Source organism: Corvus moneduloides, chromosome 24, assembly GCF_009650955.1.
Source record: "Corvus moneduloides isolate bCorMon1 chromosome 24, bCorMon1.pri, whole genome shotgun sequence".
Taxonomy (NCBI): Eukaryota; Metazoa; Chordata; class Aves; order Passeriformes; family Corvidae; genus Corvus; species Corvus moneduloides.
The window spans coordinates 5,055,130-5,077,719 of NC_045499.1; the positions used below are offsets into that span (position 1 = coordinate 5,055,130).

Here is a 22,590-nt window from a genome sequence, read left to right on the forward strand (position 1 = left end):
ATGCAGGAGATTCCCAACTCCCCCACCCCTAAGAAGCCACGCCGCCCCCCCGCCCCAATCGCCACCAGATTTAATATTTAAAACTTTTAATATAAAGGTTAAAGTTAATTATTCTCGATCCTGAGAAACATTTCGTCCGTTTACGGAGCTGTCGCTGTAAACAAAGCACCACAGGCACCAAGCCCGCCCCCGGGGCCGGGTGGCAGGCGCGGAGGACACGGATGTCCCCAGGGCACGGGGACAGGAAGGGTGGCCGGCAACCCCACGGGACGGGCACCCCGGCCACGCCGCTCTCCTTTGGGAGCGAATTCCCCGCGGTGGGAATTGCCCGGTTCCTTGGGGTGGAGGGGGGAGGGTGCGGGGGTCCACACACACCCCACCCCCACCCCTCTGTGCCACCATCCCCTCCCCTGTGCCCCGGTGCTCACGCTACTCGTTATTTAAAAAAAATTAAAATACGGATATCCCAAAGGAAGAAATAACCCCCGAACCGCCCCACGCTCCGCCCCGGCCCTCCCTCCCCGCGTTGCTCCCTTGACACAAGGTAAACTTAAAAAAGGAGACCCCTGGGCAGTGCCCCTCGGGGACACCACCCGGGGCTCCCGGGGTGGGGGGACTCAGAGGGTGCCGTGGCCGCGGGAGCCCAGGGCGAACCAGCCCATCTTCTCCTGAGCCAGGTCCAGGTCCCGGAGGCGAATTCCCACCTCGCCCAGCAGGATGTTCTCCCAAAAGCCTTCCTCGCTCAGCACACTCAGCCGCAGCTCCCGCTGCTCCAGGTCCCCCCGGGGGATCCCGTCGTACACCAGCTGTGGGACACAACGGGACGAACCCTCAGCCACGGTCCCCGGGGATGCCCCGAATCCGTCCCCGTCCCGCCTACCATCTCGTTGTAGGTGGGGTTGCAGGTTTTTCGGGCCACTTTGGTTTTCCTCTTGGTGGTTTTTTGGGGGTCAGGCAGCAGGTAGGTCTTGACGTAGGGGTCGGGGTCGTTGCCGTCCTGCAGGGGTGGCTGTGGGGCACAGTGGGGACACCCCGTGAGCGCAGGGATGGGGACAGACCCCCACCCTGCTCCCACGGGCGCCGTGGTCCTACCAGCCCTCGGATGTGCATCACCATGATGAAGAGCTTGTTGTTCTTGTAGGAGATGGAGAGTTTCACCTCCCCGCCGACCTTGCCCAGGGATCGAGCCCACGTGGCGTCTGGAGAGGAGGACGGGAGGGATGGGATGGAATGGGACACCCCTGATGTCACCCCCTGCCATCACCCCCCAAAATCACCCCGTCCCCACCTGCCGGCTTCGGGGTCGGGTTGGTTCCAGCTGCTTTCTCATCCCGGGGCAGGGGGTGGAAGAAGGTGTAGATGAGGTCACACTGTGGGGCCAGGAGGTGACATCAGTGGTGACAGCGGTGACAACAACCCCACCATCCAAAACCAGGGCACGCGCCGATGCTTTACAAGGTGCTTTGTCCCCAAGCGTTTCCCCACCTTGCTGGTGGCCCTGGCGCTGTCCCCACCTCCCCAACCCCATGTCCCCACCTCTGCCACCTCGGGGGCGGCGTGGATCAGGTGCCAGATGTAGCCGTTGAGCTCCTCCTTGCGCCGCTCGGCCACCGCCTCGCCCCGCGAGCGCCCGATGACGAACCGGCTGGGGAAGCTGCGGGGACGGACACTCAGGGTGGTCCTGGGGGGCTCTGGGGGGCCCCTGGAGGTCTGGGGGGCTGCAAGGGTACCTGGGCAGCAGCGAGGAGGGGAAGAGGAGGCGCAGTTTGTTGTGCAGCTCCTGGAACTCCTCGAAGGTGCGCTGCACGAAGGTCACCTCGCCCGGGCTGTCCCGCTGCACCTTCACCACGTAGGTCTGCAGAGAGGTGGGGCTGTGACGTGGGATGGGGACCTGGGGCACGCCGAGCGCAGCCTGGGCCTGTCCCCAGCTGTCCCCACTCACGTAGCCCTTGCTGGGGTTGAAGACCCTCTCGTGGCGGCAGAGAAAGACGTCGCGGATCCGGCCGGACGTTTTGAGGGTGTGCGTGCGGGGGGCGAAGGACAGCGTGGGCCGGGCGTCCGAGCCCGTGAACTTCATCTGTGCCAGGTTGTGGATGAAGAAGTTGAGCTTGGTGGCCACGCTGCCCAGGCTGGACTCGATCAACCTGCAATGAGGCCACCGCGTGCTCAGTGCCACCATCCGAGGGAGCCTCCAGCCGCTCCGGCTGTGTCACCCACACATGGCCCCTACCTGGTGAAGTAGGTGGTGGCATCGGCATCAGAGTCCTGCGGCCTCAGCGCGTCGTAGACGTACTTGAGGTCCTCCAGGTCGGAGAGCTCGGGGATGCCACAGGACAGCATCTGGCAGGGATGAGGACAGGGATGAGGACAGGGGACAAAGGGACCCCTGTGCCATGCTGAGGGGAATTTTGTGGCCCCCCCGGCTCTCACCAGCCCCAGCAGGTTGAGGAAGAGGTGGGTGTGCTTGCGGATCAGGTTGTAGGCCTGGCAGCACAGGTCCACGAAGTCGTGGAAGCGGCTGGAGGGCTTGTCCCCGCCGTTGATGACGTACGCCATGTCCGAGGTGAAGACAAATGGCGCCCGGTCCCTGCGCCGAGGGACAGGAGACACAAAGTGAGCAGGGATGGGGGTCAGGATGAGGAGAGGGAGAGGTCACCCACCACCGGGACATGGAGAGGGAGAGGTCACCCACCACCAGGATGTGGAGAGGAAGAGGTCACCCACCACCAGGACAAGGACAGGGAGAGGTCAGCCACCACCAGGACATGAAGAGGAAGAGGTCACCCACCACCAGGACAAGGACAGGGAACTTCCCCCTCCACAGGGAAGAGGGCAGGAGGTCCCAGGGGCCTCTCTCACCTCTTGATGTTGCCGAACATCTGGGCGTGGCCCAGGAACCGGCCGAAATCGATGTGGAACATGTGGCCCGTGGTCTTGAGCATGATGTTGTCGTTGTGCCTGTCACAGATGCCCAGCACGTAGGTGGCCACACAGCAGCCGGCGCAGGAGTAGATGAAGTTTTCCACAGCCTGCGAGGAAGGAGGGAGGGAAGGACAAGCGTGGAGAAAGGATGGATGTGATGGGAAGCGAGGGGCTGGTCCCTGGAATGGGGGACACGAGGAGCTGGGACTATCCCTCACCTTCTCGTACTCGTCCTCCTCGGGGTTGTGCTTCTGCAGCCAGTCCGCCAGCGGCCGGTCCTTGAAGGAGCCCGTCACGCCGTGCTCCACCTGGATTTTTCGCAGGGTCTCGGCGTTGGGGATCATCTCCACCATGCCTGGTGGCCAGGACAGCGGGGTGAGACCCTTCCAACCCCAAACAGCGAGACCCTGACCCCCTTTGCCACCAACCCACCCATCACCACTGCCTGACAGGGATAGGCTGGTGGGATCAGACCCCAGGATGTCCCGAGCCATCCCCAGCCCCACCCGGAGCCTGGTGACCCTTGGGGACAGCCAAACTCCATCTCACCTCGCCCGCGGCCGGTGGAGAAGCAGCGGAAGATGACCATGCGCATGTCCAGCCCCTCCTGCACCCAGATCTTGTTCATGATGCGGATCATCTGCAGCGTCAGCATGTCCTGCCGCAGGTCATCGCCACACTGCCGGGGAAGAGCCACCAGAGCCGTCAGAGCCAGGGGAGAGCCAGCAGAGCCAGCAGCATGGGTGATCTCGGAGGGCTGGGGCAGGATTTGGGCATGGCCAAGGGCACCAGGCTCACCTTGAAGATGACCCGGATGTTCTCCCCGAGTGGATCCACGTTCTGGAAGGAGAGCTTCAGCGGGACGGCGTTGGAGTTGAAGTAGGAGCAGTCCTGCCGCGGGAGCGAGGGGCAGCTGGTCAGGGTGGGCCACAGAGGAGCGGGCAGAGGAGCCCCCTGAGCCCCCCAGGGATGGCACTCACCCGGGGCACGATGCCCTTCACCAGCAGGCTGGGACTGAGCGGCAGCCGGCACGAGCCGTGGGCCTTGAAGAACTGCGTCACGTCCTCCAGCCCCTCGCGCAGGATGCCCTGCGGGGTGAGAATGGGGTGGGGTGGGCATGGGATGGGATAGGGTGGGATGGGATGCAGTGGGATGCAATGGGATGGGAGAGAGAGGGGTGGGCATGAGAAAGGGTTAGCATGGGATGGAGTAGGCATGGGATAGAGCGGGCAAAAAGCACGGCAGACACGGGATAGGATGGACATGCATAGGATGGGCATGGCACGAGGTGGGCATGGGATGGGACAGGGGACTGACACCCAGCACCCTCTGTACCCCTCCCGGCGCCCCGGCACCCACCTGGCGGGCGGACGGGGCAGCATCCCGGACCTGCTGTGCCAGCCTGGCCAGCGTGCTGACCAACAGGCACTGCCGGTCAAACTCCTCGCGCAGCCCCTTCCCGCAGCAGCACAGCAGCGCCGCCAGTAGATACTGGTACCGAATGCTGAACTGGGAGTCTTTGAGGCCGTCCTTCAGCAGCCTGCTCAGGGACACGCGGGGTCAGGCCGGGCTCAGGGTGCCCCCTGGCTTGGGGACACGTGGGGAGTCCCCCCCGGCACTTCCAGAGCCCCTCAAACCCACCAGAAGAAGTAGTGGGTGATCTTCAGGTCGCAGATCGCCCTCTTCATGAGGAAGCGCACAAGGGGGCTGTCCAGGTAGCACTCATACTTCAGGGCCTGCGCCAGGGACAGTGTCGGGGCACGGTGGCACCGGCGGGCACCCCGTGGCACATCCCGGTGCCACCACGCACCTGGACCAGCTGGGGCAGGTAATCCAGCAGCTCCGTGTCCGAGATGGAGTCGATCCACTGCACGGCCGTCCTCCTCACCTCCTGGTCCGGGAACCTGCAGCCAGGACATGTCCCGTGGGGTGACAGTGCCCTCCCGCCACCACCACATGGGATGGGATCGTCCCCACCACCCACGGGTGGCTTACGTGGCGTGCAGCAGCCCCAGAGCGTCCTGGTGGCTCATGGAGGTCCATTGGCTGAGCAGGGCGTAGATGTCGGGCAGGCAGCCCCAGTCCCAGCTGGGGGCACTGGCCAGCAGCATGGGCAGGGTGCCGGGGGACGCGTGGCAGTGGCAGCGCTTCTCCCAGAGCCGCTGCCGGTCTGCGTCCGTCAGCCTGCGGGGACATGGGGACAGGGGTCAGGGAGGGCGTGGCGGGGTGGGATAGGGGTGGGAGGGTGGGCAGGTGGCACCCCTGTGTCCCCATCATACATAGGTGGGATGGGAATGGCAGGATGGGGAGGTGGCATCCCTGTGACCCCAAAACGCATGGATGGGACGGGAGTGGCAGGATGGGGTGCGTGTCCCCTCTGCCCCCACCACTTACTGGAACCCCAGTAAATCCCCCCCAAGCTCTCCCTGCAACCCCTCATGGCCCTACCCATGGAAAGGAGGGGCTGATGGACAGCCGGACACTGCTGGGGACCAGCCAGGACCCAAGGCCCTGTGCCCAGGGGGGACTGAGCTGTCCCTGGCTGTCCCCCTGCCCAGGGACCCCCGAGCCAGCCCCGCTGGCCGAGCACCCCACGCACTTTGCTCAGCTGCTGACACCTGAGCCCCCCGGACAACTCCGGCCGGCTCGGCCGTGCCAGGCTGGCCAAGGGACTGGTCAGCTGTCCCCGTGGAGAGGGACAGCAGGGAGGGCAGAGCACGGGAGAACCGGTAACACCCAGCTCTGGAAAACTCCAGCTGCAGCCCCAGAGGGAGGATCAGACCCTCGGACACCCCCTGTGCGTGCTGGGGGATGTCACCAGTGTCCCCCCAGCAGGACAATGCCACCCCCAGGTTTATTTACCAATAAAGTGATTTTTTCTGCATGGCCTCCCGCAGCTGGCGCTGGTCCTCCTCCCCCAGGCTGCCGAACTCGTACCTGGGGCTGAACTCGGCCGCAGGCGGGTTGGTGAACTTCACCTCGAAGGCCGAGGTGGGGAAGTCAATCTGGGGCAGGGGCAGAGGCAGAGGGTGAGGGGACCCCCCACGTGGAGCTTTGGGAGGGGGGAATGTGCCTCTGGAATGCCAGGAGGTACCTGCAGGATGACGCTGTCGGGCTGGTTGAAGTTGGGGGCACTCGACCTGGCCCTGGAGTTGTCCTGAGTCGCCGGCCACAAGCCCAGGAGCTTCCGCCCGCAGGTCAGGACCCTGGGGGAGGACAAAGGGTGGCACTGGGGGGTCCCTCTGCTGGGGCAGGAGGGTGGCACCGCTGCCGGTGCTGAACTGAGGCACTGGGGACCCCACAGCACTGGGGCCCTGAGGTGCTGGGGACCCCAAGGTGCTGAGGACCCTCCTGCACCCCCCCAGGGATGCCAGCCCAGCCCCTCGCTGTGGCCAGGGTTCTGGGGACCCCATGGCACTGGGGACCCTCCTGCACCCCCCCAGGGATGCCAGCCCAGCCCCTCGCCATGCCCAGGCTGCTGGCACACCCCACGTACTGCCTGAAGTTGAAGAGCGGGGTGGTGACCCAGCCCAGGGCCTCGGGGACCCGCCGCTGCTTGTTGGCGTCGGAGGAGCTGCCCGGGGGTGGCACGGGCACGGCGAACAGGGTGACACTGAGCAGGGTCTCCCGGGGCAGACGGTTCACCTGGACCGGGAAGCAGATCCTGCGGGAGAGAGGCTGAGGGCTCAGGGAGCCGGGGATGGGCTCTCCCAGTCCCCTCCTTGGGACGCCCCAGGAGAGCCCAGCCCCACTGAGACCTTTGCTGCTGGCACCGGGGTGTCCCTGGAAGTCCCATGCCATGGCCAGACACCCTGCAGGTTTGGGGACAGCCAGCTGGTGCTGTCCCAGCTCCGGGAAGTCCGGCCACGCTCTCCGTCCCGGGAAGGTGACCGCAGGGAACGGGGCCCTCCACGGAGAGCCCCCGCCGGGCACTGACCTTGCCCCACACCCCGAGGGTGCTGCGTGGGACCCCGGGGTTGGGATTCCTCTCTGACGCTCCCAGGGAGCCCGGGGTGGCAGCTACATCCCGCGGGAAGGGGATTGATCCCGGGATCGCTCTGCTCGCCGCCGTCCCGCCGGGCGCCTGTCCTTGGGGGCACCGGCGCCTTCTAAAATTATCCCGTCCCATCCCCACCTCCCCTCCCCAGGCCGCTGTGGATGCCAGGCAGATGCCAGGCGTGGCGAGGGCTCAGCGCGGCCTCCCCGCCTGCTCCCGGCGCTATTTTGGGAGCAGATCCCCTTTCCCAGGGCGGGGGCAGATCCGGGTGCTATTCCCAGGGATGACACCAAAGCTTCCAACACCCAAAAACCGGCGCGGAGAGGAGCAGGGGAGGAGGATGAGGAGGAGGAGGAAGGCAGCGTGGGCGGGCACCGCGCCCCCCGTGCCCACCCCAGGGCCGGGGTGCTGCCCTTACTGCTGGTCCCAAATGATGAGGTGGAAGAGGTATTTGTGGACGGGGGCCTTCCTGGTGAGCAGGGGGCTGCACAGCTCCTTCCCGCCATGGCTGAGGGAGCACGAGAGGTAGAAATCTTCATAACTGCGGGAAAAAAAACCCCAAATGAGCCGCGTGGGGCCACCGGAGCCCCTAAATCCTGCCCCGAGGGTGGGAAAGGGGGGCAGAACGGGGACACCTCCTCCCCCCCAGCCCCGGTGTCCCCAGCGCCATATGGCACGGAGCATTCCGGCACACGGGGGGGCCGTGCCATGTGGCAGGTGCCGAGCGACAATCCGGGCAGGGCTGGGGGCGCGGGGGTCAGGGGCTGGCGGCATTTCCCAGGCTCGGGCTTTGTTCGGAGCCACTCACCACGGGAATACATTAAGGACAAGGACAAAGGCGAGGGGTCCCCGGCGGGGCGGCTCTGCCGGCGCCGCTGTCACCAACCCCCCCCTTCCCGGTCCTCTCCCGGTCCCCTCCCGGTCCCCCCCGCGCCAGGCACGGGCACCGAGGAGCGGAACAAAGGGGCCACGCCGCTGTCGCGGGGCCGCCGCGTGGGGCCATCTGTCACCTCCCCCCGGTGGCCCCGGGGTGTGCGGGATGAGCCAGCCCGGCCCGAGCGGCGGTGACATGCCACCGTGCCTGGCAGTGCCAGCGATCCTGGGAGCAGCCGGGGGTTTTGGGGCGTCCCGGTGCCAGCATTCCCAGGCACATGCTGGGATTTTGGGGTGTCCCAGTGCCGGCATTCCCAGGAACATGCTGGGATTTTGGGGTGTCCCAGTGCCGGCATTCCCAGGCACATGCTGGGATTTTGGGGTGTCCCAGTGCCGGCATTCCCAGGAATATACTGGGATTTTGGGGTGTCCCAGTGCCGGCATTCCCAGGAACATGCTGGGATTTTGGGGTGTCCCAGTGCCAGCATTCCCAGGCACATGCTGGGATTTTGAGGTGTCCCAGTGCCAGCATTCCCAGGCACATGCTGGGATTTTGAGGTGTCCCAGTGCCAGCATTCCCAGGCACATGCTGGGATTTTGGGGTGTCCCAGTGCCGGCATTCCCAGGAATATACTGGGATTTTGGGGTGTCCCAGTGCCGGCATTCCCAGGAATATACTGGGATTTTGGGGTGTCCCAGTGCCGGCATTCCCAGGCACATGCTGGGATTTTGAGGTGTCCCAGTGCCAGCATTCCCAGGAACATGCTGGGATTTTGGGGTGTCCCAGTGCCAGCATTCCCAGGAACATGCTGGGATTTTGGGGTGTCCCAGTGCCAGCATTCCCAGGCACATGCTGGGATTTTGGGGTGTCCCAGTGCCAGCATTCCCAGGAACATGCTGGGATTTTGGGGTGTCCCAGTGCCGGCATTCCCAGGCACACAGTGGGATTTTGGGGTGTCCCAGTGCCAGCATTCCCAGGCACACAGTGGGATTTTGGGGTGTCCCAGTGCCAGCATTCCCAGGCACGCTGTGGGATTTTGGGGTGTCCCAGTGCCGGCATTCCCAGGCACACAGTGGGATTTTGGGGTGTCCCAGTGCCAGCATTCCCAGGCACGCTGTGGGATTTTGGGGTGTCCCAGTGCCAGCATTCCCAGGCACATGCTGGGATTTTGGGGTGTCCCAGTGCCGGCATTCCCAGGAACATGCTGGGATTTTGAGGTATCCCAGTGCCGGCATTCCCAGGAACATGCTGGGATTTTGGGGTGTCCCAGTGCCAGCTTTCCCAGGAACATGCTGGGATTTTGGGGTGTCCCAGTGCCGGCATTCCCAGGCACACAGTGGGATTTTGGGGTGTCCCAGTGCCAGCATTCCCAGGCACGCTGTGGGATTTTGGGGTGTCCCAGTGCCAGCATTCCCAGGCACGCTGTGGGATTTTGGGGTGTCCCAGTGCCAGCATTCCCAGGCACATGCTGGGATTTTGGGGTGTCCCAGTGCCGGCATTCCCAGGAACATGCTGGGATTTTGAGGTATCCCAGTGCCGGCATTCCCAGGAACATGCTGGGATTTTGGGGTGTCCCAGTGCCAGCTTTCCCAGGAACATGCTGGGATTTTGGGGTGTCCCAGTGCCGGCATTCCCAGGCACGCTGCGGGACCTTGGGGAATCCCAGGAGCTGGAATTGATGCTTCCTCCGCACTCAGGATATCCCACGGTTCACAACCCTTCCCTGCCACACCCTCGGCGCCTTTCACGCACCCTCCCCACTCAGAACATCCCGATTTTACCACCGCTCCTTCCCTTCAATCCCGACCCGGGACACTTGGGGGGGTGTCTCACCCCTTATTCCCAACATTCCTGGGAATCCCTTGGATAGAAACACGACTCGGAAGGGAGGATTTCACCCAGGTGAGCCCCGTACCTGGCGGCCCAGGTGATGGGGATGCGGTGGGTGGCGTAGACGGTGAAGGACAGGGGACAGCTGAGCAGCCGCGCCTCCTGGGCCACCCCCAGCTCGCGGCTCCCGGGCGCGGCCGTCTGGAAGTCGGCGTTGAAGGTGCTGCAGTAGAGCTCCACCAGGTTGAGGATGGCGGCCGTGAGGCTCTCCACGATCCTCTCTGCGGGAAACACGGACAGGGATCCATCAGGCCCTCAGGGATCCGTCAATCCCTCATGGATCCATCAGTTCCTCAGGGATCCATCAGTTACTCATGGATCCGTCAATCCCTTATGGATCCATCAGTTCCTCATGGATCCGTCAATCCCTCATGGATCCATCAATCCCTTATGGATCCATCAGTCCCTCATGGATCCATCAATCCCTCATGGATCCATCAATCCCTTATGGATCCATCAACCCCTTATGGATCCATCAGTTCCTCAGGGATCCATCAGTTCTTCATGGATCCATCAGTCCCTCATGGATCCATCAATCCCTCAAGGATCCATCAGTTCTTCATGGATCCATCAGTGCCTCATGGATCCTTAAATCCCTCAAGGATCCATCAGTTCCTCATGGATCCATCAGTCCCTCATGGATCCATAAATCCCTCAAGAATCCATCAGTTCTTCATGGATCCATCAGTCCCTCAGGGATCCATCAGTTCCTCATGGATCCATCAATCCCTTATGGATCCATAAATCCCTCAAGGATCCATCAGTCCCTCATGGATCCATCAGTCCCTCATGGATCCATAAATCCCTCAAGGATCCATCAGTCCCTCATGGATCCATCAATCCCTCATGGATCCATCAGTCCCTCATGGATCCATCAATCCCTCATGGATCCATCAGTCCCTCAGGGATCCTTCCTTCAAATCTGGATTTGGGACCCCCACACTGGTTTCCCCCACCCAGGGATGGATTAACGATGGGGAGAATTCCAAACTTCCCATTTGGAGTAGGGGGAATCCCAAGTTTCCCATTTGGAGCTCACAAGGAGCAACAACACCCCCCAAAATCCTCTTTTTTTTTTTTTTCCTCAACCAGACCAGTTTCCAACCCGTTTTTGGCCTCGAGAATGGAAGGGGGAGGAGGGGTTTGAAGATGAAAAGCACCACGAACTTGAGCCCAGAAAGGGGGAGCAGGAGAAGAGAAATACCTCGATTTTCCCTCTTGGCCAGAACATTTGGATCCTGTGGAGGGAAAAAAACCAAAAAACAAAACAAAACCACAAAAAAAAAAGAAAAAAAAAAGAGAAAACCCACAAGAAAACCCCCTGAGCTCCAGCCTGGCGCTGCCAAGGCGGATTTTACATAACCACCCCGAGCTGCCAGATCCAGGCCTGCTCCCGGTTATTCTGGGATTTTCCATGAGGAGAAAGGAGGGAATGGAGCCAGATGTGACAATTTTTTTTCCCCCCTCCCAGCTCCTGGCCGAGCCCTGCAGGTGCCCCTCGCTCACCTTCTGGATTTTGGGCTGCATGCGGGACGGGCAGGGCGGCATCTGGTTGAGGGCTGTGGTGATTTCCTGGGATTCCACGGCCGCCAGGGCGTTGCAGATGGCCATGACCGACTGGATCACCCGCTCGGCCTTCAGCGGGAAATCTCCCTGGAAGGGGCAGAGGGGCTGGAGTGGGACCCCACAGCAGCCGAGGGGGCAGGGCTGGTCCCTGGCACACCCCCGGCACTGGGAGCGGAGTTTGTGCCTCGGTTTTCCTGATTTTCTGCTCTTTTTAGGTGGATTTTTGGGAAAGGTTTTGCCCTGGAGGGTGGTGGGGCACCAGAGAGGCTCCCCAAAAAATGGGCACGGCCCTGAAGCTGCCAGCGCTCCAGGACAACACTCCCAGGGGTGCATAGATTTTGGGGTGTCTGGGCAGGGCCAGGGGTTGGAATTGATAATCCTTATGGATCTGGGATATTCCAGGATTCCTTTCTCTGACACACCCTTAAAATCCCACAAGCAAAAGAGAAAAGAACCCACCCCAAAGGCAAAGTGACCCCCAAGTGACCCCAAAACCGCCCCCGTCCATCCCTGCCCTCACCTCGGCCGCCAGGAAAGCGTCCAGCTCGTTGTGGAAGGTGTCGAAGAGGAGGCTCAGGGCCTGCCTGGGGGACAGGGGACAGCGCTCAGCCCTGGCCGGGGCACACTTGGGGACAGTGCCACCGTGTGCCCCCCAGGACAGTGACACCGCGTGCCCCTGGGACAGTGACACCGTGTGCCTCTGGGGACAGTGCCACCGTGTGCCCTTGGGACAGTGACACCGTGTGCCCTCTGGGGACAGTGACACCGTGTGCCCTTGGGACAGTGCCACCGTGTGCCCCTGGGGACAGTGACACCGTGTGCCCTTGGGGACAGTGACACCGTGTGCCCCCCTGGGACAGTGACACCGTGTGCCCTTGGGACAGTGACACCGTGTGCCCTCTGGGGACAGTGACACCGTGTGCCCTTGGGGACAGTGACACCGTGTGCCCCCCTGGGACAGTGACACCGTGTGCCCTTGGGACAGTGACACCGTGTGCCCTCTGGGGACAGTGACACCATGTGCCCCTGGGGACAGTGACACCGTGTGCCCCCCTGGGACAGTGACACCGTGTGCCCTCTGGGGACAGTGACACCGTGTGCCCTTGGGGACAGTGACACCGTGTGCCCCCCTGGGACAGTGACACCGTGTGCCCTTGGGACAGTGACACCGTGTGCCCTCTGGGGACAGTGACACCGTGTGCCCTTGGGACAGTGCCACCGTGTGCCCTCTGGGGACAGTGACACCGTGTGCCCCTGGGGACGGTGCCACCGTGTGCCCCTGGGACGGTGCCACCATGTGCCCCTAGGACGGTGCCACCGTGTGCCCCTGGGGACAGTGCCACCGTGTGCTCCCCTGGGACAGTGCCACCATGTGCCCCTGGGGACAGTGCCACCGTGTGCCCCCTGGGACAGTGACACCGTGTGCCCCTGGGGACAGTGCCACCGTGTGCCCTTGGGGACAGTGACACCGTGTGCCCCTGGGGACAGTGCCACCGTGTGCCCCCTGGGACAGTGACACCGTGTGCCCCTGGGGACAGTGCCACCGTGTGCCCTTGGGGACAGTGACACCGTGTGCCCCTGGGGACAGTGCCACCGTGTGCCCCCTGGGACAGTGACACCGTGTGCCCCTGGGGACAGTGACACCGTGTGCCTCTGGGGACAGTGACACCGTGTACCCTTGGGACAGTGACACCGTGTGCCCCTGGGGACAGTGACACCGTGTGCCCTCTGGGGACAGTGACACCGTGTACCCTTGGGACAGTGACACCGTGTGCCCCTGGGGACAGTGACACCGTGTACCCTTGGGACAGTGACACCGTGTGCCCCCCAGGACAGTGACACCGGGTGCCCCTGGGGACAGTGACACCGTGTACCCTTGGGACAGTGACACCGTGTGCCCTCTGGGGACAGTGCCACCGTGTGCCCTCTGGGGACAGTGACACCGTGTGCCCCCCTGGGGACAGTGACACCGTGTGCCCTTGGGACAGTGCCACCGTGTGCCCTCTGGGGACAGTGACACCGTGTGCCTCTGGGGACAGTGACACCGTGTGCCCTTGGGACAGTGCCACCGTGTGCCCTCTGGGGACAGTGACACCGTGTGCCCCTGGGGACAGTGACACCGTGTGCCTCTGGGGACAGTGCCACCGTGTGCCCTTGGGGACAGTGCCACCGTGTGCCCCTGGGGACAGTGACACCGTGTGCCCTTGGGACAGTGCCACCGTGTGCCCCTGGGACAGTGACACCGTGTGCCCCCCTGGGACAGTGACACCGTGTGCCCCTGGGGACAGTGACACCGTGTGCCCTTGGGACAGTGACACCGTGTGCCCTCAGGGACGGTGCCACCGTGTGCCCTCTGGGGACAGTGCCACCGTGTGCCCTCTGGGGACAGTGCCACCGTGTGCCCCCTGGGGACGGTGCCACCGTGTGCCCTCTGGGGACAGTGCCACCGTGTGCCCTCAGGGACGGTGCCACCGTGTCCCCCGGCCGTACCTGCTGATGGTCTGCTTGATGGGCCGCTCCTGCAGGTGGATGTAGTGGTTGAGGGTGGAGGGGCTCTGGTCATCGCTGGCCTGGGGACACACAGAGGCTGAGCGGGGCCGCTCCGGCCGCAGGGAGGTGGCACTGACCCCGCTGACCCCCCCAGTGTCCCACACCCACCGTGCGGGCCAGGTCACTGCGCACCCCCCTCCTCCTCAGCAGCTGCAGCCGGATGTCGATGTCGAACTTCCTGCAGTGCTGGATGTGCTCGTGGCTGCCCAGGGCGTGTTTGCTGCAGGGATAAGGGCACAGGCTCAGCCCACACCCCAAAATCCCATCCCAAAATCCCTCCTGGGGTGCCCCATCCCGAAATCCCACAGCCAGGCAGCCTTGGGATGGGTTCACAGCGAGGCCGAACTTCCTGCAGGGCTGGGTGAACTCTTGGCTTCCCAGAATGCAGGGAGAGCCCCACAGGTTCATCCCACACCCCAAAATCCCATCTGGAGTGTCCCAAAATCCCTCCTGGGGCGCCTCATCCCAAAATTCCATGGCCAGGCAGTCTTGGCTGGGGCTCCCAGCGAGGCTGAACTTCCTGCGGGGCTGGGTGTGCTCGTGGATATCCAACATGCAGGGAGAGCCCCACACGCTCATCCCACACGCCAAGATCCTGCCTGGATGCCCCCAAATCCTGCCTGGAATACCCCATTCCAATATCCCACACCCAGGCAGCCTTGGCCAGAGCTCAGGGCGGCCGCCCTGCCTGCGCAGGGACCTTTGTGGCACCAGGAAACCCAGAGAATGAGGAATTGTTTTCCCTCCTTCCCCTCCAGAGCCGGGCCTGGCGCCGGAGCTGGGCGTGGAGGAGCCCAGCCCGCCAGGACCTGCCCAGGGAGCTGTGGGAAGCAGGGCATGGATCTGTGGGGCTGGAGGATGCTCTGAGAGTGGGATTGGGGTGAGCCCTGGAGCTGGGAATGACAGGTAGAAAGAACTCTGGAGCTGGGAATGACAGGGAGAACCCTGGAGCTGGGAATGACAGAGGGAATCCTGGAGCTGGGAATGACAGGGAGAACCCTGGAGCTGGGAATGACATCCTGATCCCACTGGCGTGGGAAGTGGATCTGGAGCAGGACCCACTCCAGAAGTGTGTGGGAAGCAGGGCATGGATCTGTGGGGCTGGAGGATGCTCTGAGCGGGATCGGGGTGAGCCCTGGAGCTGGGAATGACAGGGAAAAGAACTCTGGAGCTGGGAATGACAGGGAGAACCCTGGAGCTGGGAATGACAGAGGGAATCCTGGAGCTGGGAATGACAGGCTGATCCCACTGGTGTGGGAAGCACCCCTGCAGCGAGACCCCTGCAGCGATCCATGGGAAGCAGAGCATGGATTTGAGGGGCTGGAGGCTGCTCTGAGAGTGGGATTGGGGTGAACCCTGGAGCTGGGAATGACGGTGGGAACCTTAAAGCAGGAATCCTGATCCCACTGGTGTGGGAAGTGGATCTGGAGCAGGACCCACTCCAGTGATCTGTGGGAATCTGAGGGGCTGGAGGATGCTCTGAGAGTGGGATTGGGGTGAACCCTGGAGCTGGGAATGGCAGGGAAAACCCTGGAGCAGGGAGTGACATCCTGATCCCCCGGGGAAGCCTCCCTGGAGCAGGACCCCTCCAGCCCCGCTTCCTTTGCTGGCTCCGGGCGGAAGGAGCTGGTGGAGCCCTGGATAAATCCCACGGGAATCCCGTGACAGCGGCTCGGGATGCCGAGCAGAGCTCCAGCGCCTGCCCAGCTCCGCAGGGAGGGTTTTGGCACTTCCAGCATCTCCTGGGCCACGGGAAGATGTGGGAAGAAAAGATCGGCCACAAAAGGGGCTTTGTGTCCCGGAGCTTTCCCAGAGAACCCTGAGGGCCCCGGGAGATACCGGGAAATGTCCCGTGGGGTCTGCTCCGTGCCCAGGGGGCTGCTCCCCACTAGAAAATGGGGTTCATCCCTTTGGGAATGCCATCCCACAGCTGGATGGATCCGGCCCTGGCAGCTCTGAGAGCCCCAGGGCTGCTGTGCCTGCCTGGACACAGCTGGACACAGCTGGACACACGTGGATGGGGCTGTTTGGCATCACAAGGGCTCAGCACCCTTGGGAACAGCCCCTCGGGGTGGCCCTGAATCCCCTCTGGGTGGCCCCAAAACCCCTTGAGGTGGCCCTGAAGCCTCTCGAGGTGGCCCTGAAGCTCCTTTTGGTGGCCCCGAAGCCCCTTTTGGGTGGCTCTGAAATCCCTTGGGATGGCCCTGAATCCTCTTTTGGTGGCCCTGCAGCCCCTTGGGGTGCCGGGAGCAGCTCTGGGCTCCCTCAAAAGCCTCTCCCGATCCCAAGCCATTCCCATCCGTCCCTTTAGGTCCCAATTCCCGCAGCAGGGCTGGCTCCAGGGGCAGCTCTCCAGCGGCAGCAGCTGGCTCCAGCCCCGGGAAAGGCCGGGAATGCCGCAGCTGCTGCTTCTCCCTCCACAGAGAACTCTCCCCAACCTCCAAACCCTCTGGAAAGGCAGAATTCCTCCAGGAAAGGCAGGAGGGAAGGAGGGATGGGATCCCCTTTGCCCATCCCTGGCACTGCCCGGGTGTTCCTGAAATCCCGCATCCCTCTCCCTCCTTCTCCTGGGATTTATCCAGGGCTGGGAGAAGCCGGGCTCCGCTTCCTGACACGGCTTTTAGGAATTCTCCTCCAAAAAGCATTTTTGGCAGCTCCCAGCTTCCCAGCCCGTTTTCCAGGCGCGTGGGGATCAGCCTGACCGACACCCTGCCGCCGGGAGCCACATTCCCAACACGCCGCTTTTGGCAGGAGAGGCTCCAGAGGCAGGAAGAAGAGCGGAGAAGCTCCTGCTGTGCTCTCCGGGATCAGCCCTGGAGTGCCTGGGATGGATTTTCCCCGTTTTTTCTCCCCCCTCCATTATCCACAGCCACTCACTTCTGCAGGAATTCCTCCAGGCCGCAGATTTTGAGCAGGAAATCCTCGACGTCCACGGCGTGGAGCTCGTCATGGGTGTAGCACAGGGCCTGGTAAATGAGCAGGTCCACGGTGGAGGAGCCTGTGGGGAACGGTGGGAACGCTGGGAATGGCGGGAATGCCGGGATTCCAGCTTTTCCTGGGGGCTTGGATCGCACTCACAGTCGCAGGTGAAGGTGAGGGGCTCCCTGAGGCTGTCACACATCACTGTCACCTTCAGGCTGACGCCGTGGCCCAGCTGCTCCGGGCTCAGGTTCACGGCGTTCCACACCAGGCCCGTCCCGGAATAATCCGTGCTGCCGGAGCTGGAGCGCAGCCTGAGGAATCGGGGATGGATCGGGGATCCTGCTGGATTTGTGGGGGGGTTGTCCTCCCCCCCCCGCCCCCCAAATTCACCCGTTTTGGGCGGGGGGTTTGCCTTTTTTGGGTACTCACACGTCCAGCATGTGACAGAACGCGGCCACCTCCTCATCCCGCTCCTCGGACACCTCGAAGAGCTCGTAGCCGTTGGCCAAGGAGTGCGGCCGGGGGGCCACCTGGGGGGCAGGACACGAGCCCGTCAGCTGGGGGCCACCCCCGGGGGTCCAGCCTGAAGCCCACCCCCATGGGGACCACCGGACCACCCGCTGGAGCAGCCTGTGCCACCCCAGGGCCACCGCGGAGGGGACAGAGGTGGCCCTGCAGTGGCGTGGGGGATGTGGCCAGCACAGGGGGGGTTTGGGCCCCTTACCCATGGCTGGGAGACCCCCAGAGCCCTCCCAAAAGTGGCCATTTCCAGGGATATCCCGCAGGGATGGAGCTGAGGAGCAGCAGGATGGGCAGGGACTGTCCCCAGGCCGTGGGGGTGCCGCAGGGGACGCTGCCCGCTGCTGTCCCCACCCAGGGCAGGTGGCACCGCCGTGCCAGGGGGGTCCCCGGGGTTCTGTCACTGTCCTGCTGGGGACAAAGGCGGCTCTGTCACAGCGATCAACCCGGGAAGGGCTCCCGGGAGGAGCTGGGAATGCCGCGGCTGCTCCAGGAGATTTTAATTCTCTTTCCTAATGAGGTTCTGGCACTTGGAGAGCCATGAGTGACCCGGTGAGTGAGCCCAGGTCCCTGAGGAAGGGGACTTTTCCTGGCTTTTATCCCCTGCTCTGCTGTGCCACAGCTGGAATTCTGCCCCTGCCGTGGGCGTTCCAGGGTCTGGCCCATGGGACCTCCAGTTTCGGGGTTCTGGGCAGGGCTGGCTCATGGGATGTCTCTATGCTCGGACACCTCTTCCCACATCCCACACAACATTCCAAGGAGCCACGAGGGTGGGACAAGGACAACCCGCCCGGAGTGAAGGACACGCAGCTCCAGGACATCCCAGCACTGAATTCCCAGCTCCTTTCCCACCCCAATTCCAAGGCCAGCAAGGGAAGCCTCTCACCGGCTCCACGGAGATCCTGCGGTTCTTGTTGGGCGCCAGGTTCTTCCTGCTGCCCGAGCGGGGTCCGTAGGTCCGCGGGGGCACCTGCGGGGGCATGGTCTTGCTCCGTGCCACCGGCTTCCCGCTGGATTCCTTCTCCAGGATGCTCCTGCCTTCCTTCCAGCCCCGGGAATTTTCCCGCAGCACCTCGGACTCGTAGGTGGACTTGAGGTTGAGGCAGGTGATGGCGTCCACGCCGTAGGGATCCTCCTGGGAGATGCGGCGCCCCAAAAGCTTGTCCTGCGCCACCGAGAACATGTTGATGTCCCTGGGCTGGCCCTGGCCCTTGGGGGACAGCGGGGACGCCTTCCCCGAGCGCTGGCCGCCCTCGGGACAGCCCCACAGCGGGTGCCGGGGGGGCAGCGGCGGCGGCGAGAGCTTTTTGGGGGAACCGCCGCCGTCGTGGGGCCCGGAGCCGTTGAGGGGCTCCCCGAGGAAATCGCGCTGTGAGCCCTCGAGGATGAACAGGTAATCCCCGCTCAGGGGGCCCTTCCGCCAGGGCTGCGGGTCCGGCCGGGGAGGGCTGGGCCCGGGCGGCGCTTGGGGACCCTCGGGGACAGCGGGGACGTTGTAGCTGAGCGCGGGGTCGGAGCCGGAGAGCCCCCGCGCCGCTTTGATGTTCCTGTCCCCGCAGCCGTTCCTGTCAGCGGGGTCGTCCCAGGAGATGAGGGAACGCTCCTGGGGCTGCTCCTTCCTGGCCCGGCTCTCCTCCTTGTCCTGGCGGATTCGGGATAAGGCGTCGTATTCCATCTGCAGCGCCTCGGCCAACGCCAGCTCCTTGCGGCTCAGCCCCACCGACTCCAGCGCCGGCCAGTGCTCGCCAGGGCCCGACATCCTGCCGGGATCGGGATCAGGGTCAGGAGAACGGCATCCTGCTGCTCCGGCCTCCTGGGAACCGGGAAAGGCGAGGGGTTAATGGATGGGCAGCCCACGGGTGTCTGGGAATAGGGAAAGGTGGGGGATTGATGGATGGGCACTGGGAATAGGGAAAGGTGGGGATGAACGGGTGGGCAGCCCATGGATGTCTGGGAATACCCTGGGTATAGGGAAAGGTGAGGGACTGATGGATGGGCACCCTCACCCCCCCTGCTGTCCCCAGGCCGATCCCTGCTGCCCCCAGGCCAGTCCCGGCCGATCCCCGCTGTCCCCTCCCAGCCCTGTGGGGTTTTTGTCACCCCCCCAGACCTGTCACCCCCTCCCCACCCTACAAGAGGCCCCCCTGGCCCCAGGCTCTGTAGGACCAGATGGCTCCTAATGAGCTCCACAACTCCCGCAGGATTTGTGCCGTTCCCGGTCCCTCTCGGCCCCCCAGCACCGGCTCATCCAGGGATTTTGGTGCTTTCAGCTGGAAAAAACGACTCCGGGGGGCTGAGAGGCTGGGAATGTTCCCTTCCCTGGCATTCCGGGCCCTGCTGGCAGCTGTGAGCTTTTCCTGGAAAAGCAGAAATCCCAAAAGCTGGCAGCGCCGGGTTTTTGGAAGGGGAACAGAGGAAAATCCACTTTTAACCCAAAAGCAACAAACTCCGAACGGAATTTCGTGGCTGACAAAGCCACAGCTCCGCGCTCGGCTCCAAGACAAACATCTGCATCCCGCTGGAGCTCGGTGGGGCTGGAATTGCCACGGGAATGGGGTGGGAAGCACGTTCGACCCCACAGAGCCAACAGCAGCTGGAGAAAAGCCACGCTGAGGGCTCCTGCTGCCACCAGGGGATGTCACCAGGGCTGGGGACATCCGAGCGGGCGGCTCAGCCCCTTCCCTTCCCAGCTGGGGCAGCACAAGGAGCAAGGATTGGGAGAACCCCATGGAAGAGCCCCAAAATCGCCCTTCAAGTGCTGGTGCGGGAGCGGGAGCTGATGCTCGCCTGTCGCCGTGTCCCACCCACGGACTTTCGGAATCACTCACCGCCCCACCCCAGCCCCCAACCAGGGCCAGGGCTCCGGGGGACCCCCAGGGGGACGCTGGGGGTGGCGTCGCGCTGTCCCCGCTGCCACCACCCGTGTCCTATGCAAATCTCGGCTTCCTCCCTGCCACCCACCCGGCGCCGGTGGCACAGGGGGCAGGAGGGGCACAGGGACAGGAGGGGCTGCAGCCCCAAAAACACCCCAAAACCGCCTCAAAGCCACCCCAAGACCACTCCAAAACCACCCCTAAACCACTCCAAAAACGTCCCAAAACCGCCCCAAAACCGCCCCGGAGAGCTGATCCATGAGAAGCACAGCTCGGGAAGCATCCCGGGATGCGCTGGGAAGCAGCGGCAGGATTTGGGATAGCCCTCTCTGCCCGGCGCTCCGGGGCGGCCCCGGGGGATGGATCCCGCTGCTGTATCCATGGAAAATGCTCCAGCCCTTTCCCTGTTGCCATGGGGCTCCTCTCCCGGAGCCAGCTGCTCCCGGGATGCAAGGAGGACATGGATCATCATCCAGGGATGTGGGGAGGACAGGGATCATCATCCCGGGGATGCAGGGAGGCCATGGATCATCCTGGGGGTGCAGGGAGCACAGGGATCATCCCGGGGTGCACCCCCAGCCCTTTCAGGGTGCTCATCCCGCAGGATTCCCGTGCCGTGGAAGAGAGCCACATCCCAAGGACACGCCGCAGGCACAGGCCGGACACAGGCATGGAAAAGCGGGATGGGGCTGGGAATGCTGCTGCTGCTCCCTGCAGGGACCCCCAAGCCTTTGCAGCCCCCCGGCCTTGCACAGCCCTTCCCATCCCGGGGTATCCCTGTGCTCCGGCTGGCACATCCCGGTGAATCCCGGTGAATCCCGGTGAATCCCAGTGCATCCCGGCAACGCTCCCACACGGAGCACCTGCTCCTGCTGCAGCAGGCGAGGAACGCCCGGCTGCAGGGCTGGAAGGGAAGGGCTGGAACGGCCGGTCCTCTGGATCCTCTGGATCCTCTGGATCCTCTCCCCAGCCTCCCTCTGGAATTTAGGAGGGTGCTCCGGAGGCGAGGAGGTGGGGCAGGTGCCTGGATGGGGCGGTTATCCTGGGAAATCCGGGATAGGCGGGTTCCCTCACCCCACAGCTCGCTGTCACCCTGTTCCTCCCTCTTTGGGAAGGAAGGATTGGTTTTCCTGGGGGATCCGGGCTCCAGGAACGTTCCCTCACCCCACAGCTCCCTGTTATCCTGTCTCTCCTGCTCTGGGAAGCAAGGATTGATTTTCCTGGTCACGCTGGTGTTTGCTGAGCCCGGCCCAGATCCCGGGAACAATCCCAGCCGTGGTCGGCCTCACACACACGAGCGGCTGCCGGGAGCCCATGGAGCTCCCTCGCTCCAGGGTAGCAGCTCCCAAACCTCTGGAATTTGTTATCCAGGAGCATTCCCGCAGCTTTGGGATCCGCAGGACTGTCCTGCAGGAGCACAGGGATCCCAGATTCCTCCCAGCATCCTCACAAGAGCTTCCTGCCCCTAAAACCGTGGGGTTTTAGGGCTGGGATGAGCCGACCCTGTTCGGCCTCACACCACGGCTGGCCTGTCCCTGTCCCTGTCCCTGTCCCTGCCCCTGTCCCCATCCAGAGGGTGGCATCCCTGCCCAGGGCAGGGGGGTTGGAACGACCCCTTAAAGGGTCTTTAAGGTCCCTTACGACCATTCTAGGATTCTGTGACCCCCGGCCCCATCCCTTCCCTATTTCTATCCCCGTGTCCCCATCCCTGTCCCCATCCCTGTCCCTCCCCCTGCGCCGGGAGGGGACAGGACCCCCCCGCACCCCTGTCCTCTTTCCCCAGCACCAACTTCGCCGTTCCTCGGGCACCATTTCATTGTTCCGCTCATCCAACCCCCCCCAAATTCCCGCTCCCCCCGGCCTGAGGGGACATTCCAAGACCCCCGATCCCACAGGGTGCCCCGGGAAGGGGCAGCCCCGCGTTCCCTCCCCCCCCGCTTTTGGGGTTCCCGGTGCTCTGGAGCAGCCCCAAGCTGAGCCGCAGCTTTTGGAAAGCGCCGAGAACGCGAGCGGGTCCCGCATCTCCGCCGGGAGGGGAAATTATGGATACACAGACCTATACTTATAAATAAAAGATCATTTTTTGAGCGGGGAAACCCCGGGACGAGCCGAGCGGAGCCCCCCGCTCCCCCCCGCTCCCTCCGCCCCCCGGCGCGGCCCTACCTGCTCCGAGCGGCTGCGGCGGCGGCGGCGGGGCCGGGGATGCGGGAGGAGCTGGAGGGATGCGGGAGGAGCCGGGGAGATGCGGGAGGAGCCCGGGGGAGGCGGGAGCACCGCGGCGGAGGCGGCGGACAATGGCGGGCGCAGCGCGGGGCAGTGCGGGGCCATCTCCCGGCCGCGCTCCGCATTGCACGGAGCCCTGGCTGGTGTCCCCCGGTGTCCCCCGGGTGCCCCTCTGAAAGTCCCCGGGATGCTCCTGGTCTCCCTCCGCATTACACAGACCCCGGGCAGATCCCGCCCGGTGTCCCCGGGATGCT

General features: G+C 63.9%; 1 protein-coding gene across 1 annotated transcript; it reads right to left on the reverse strand.

Moving 5' to 3' along the window:
- Positions 1 to 69: 69 nt before the first annotated feature.
- PIK3C2B (phosphatidylinositol-4-phosphate 3-kinase catalytic subunit type 2 beta) lies at positions 70 to 22,314 on the reverse strand. The gene is made up of 33 exons (XM_032132807.1): positions 22,277 to 22,314; positions 18,127 to 19,053; positions 17,151 to 17,251; positions 16,878 to 17,032; positions 16,677 to 16,797; positions 13,908 to 14,019; positions 13,740 to 13,819; positions 11,770 to 11,833; positions 11,190 to 11,336; positions 10,888 to 10,921; positions 9,709 to 9,904; positions 7,338 to 7,460; positions 6,419 to 6,586; positions 6,017 to 6,128; positions 5,785 to 5,927; positions 4,918 to 5,106; positions 4,733 to 4,826; positions 4,564 to 4,658; positions 4,282 to 4,462; positions 3,903 to 4,010; positions 3,721 to 3,813; positions 3,472 to 3,601; positions 3,141 to 3,277; positions 2,860 to 3,029; positions 2,431 to 2,587; positions 2,231 to 2,340; positions 1,943 to 2,144; positions 1,731 to 1,855; positions 1,537 to 1,654; positions 1,289 to 1,370; positions 1,093 to 1,199; positions 881 to 1,009; positions 70 to 806 (listed from the first exon to the last, which is right to left on the reverse strand). Exons 2-33 carry the CDS (start codon positions 18,997 to 18,999, stop codon positions 618 to 620), a joined length of 4,845 nt encoding a protein of 1,614 aa, XP_031988698.1. The 5' UTR covers positions 19,000 to 19,053; positions 22,277 to 22,314; the 3' UTR covers positions 70 to 617.
- Between the last annotated feature and the right edge of the window lie 276 nt (positions 22,315 to 22,590).

Bases quoted from the DNA above. Each gene is read 5' to 3' on its own strand.
- PIK3C2B (XM_032132807.1), bottom strand. From the start codon at position 18,999: ATGTCGGGCCCTGGCGAGCACTGGCCGGCGCTGGAGTCGGTGGGGCTG. The intron at 9,905-10,887 runs GTATTTCTCTTC...TGTTTCCCGCAG, and splicing joins GGCCAAGAGGGAAAATCGAG to AGAGGATCGTGGAGAGCCTC. The intron at 1,856-1,942 runs GTGAGTGGGGAC...ACCTCTCTGCAG, and splicing joins TCAACCCCAGCAAGGGCTAC to ACCTACGTGGTGAAGGTGCA.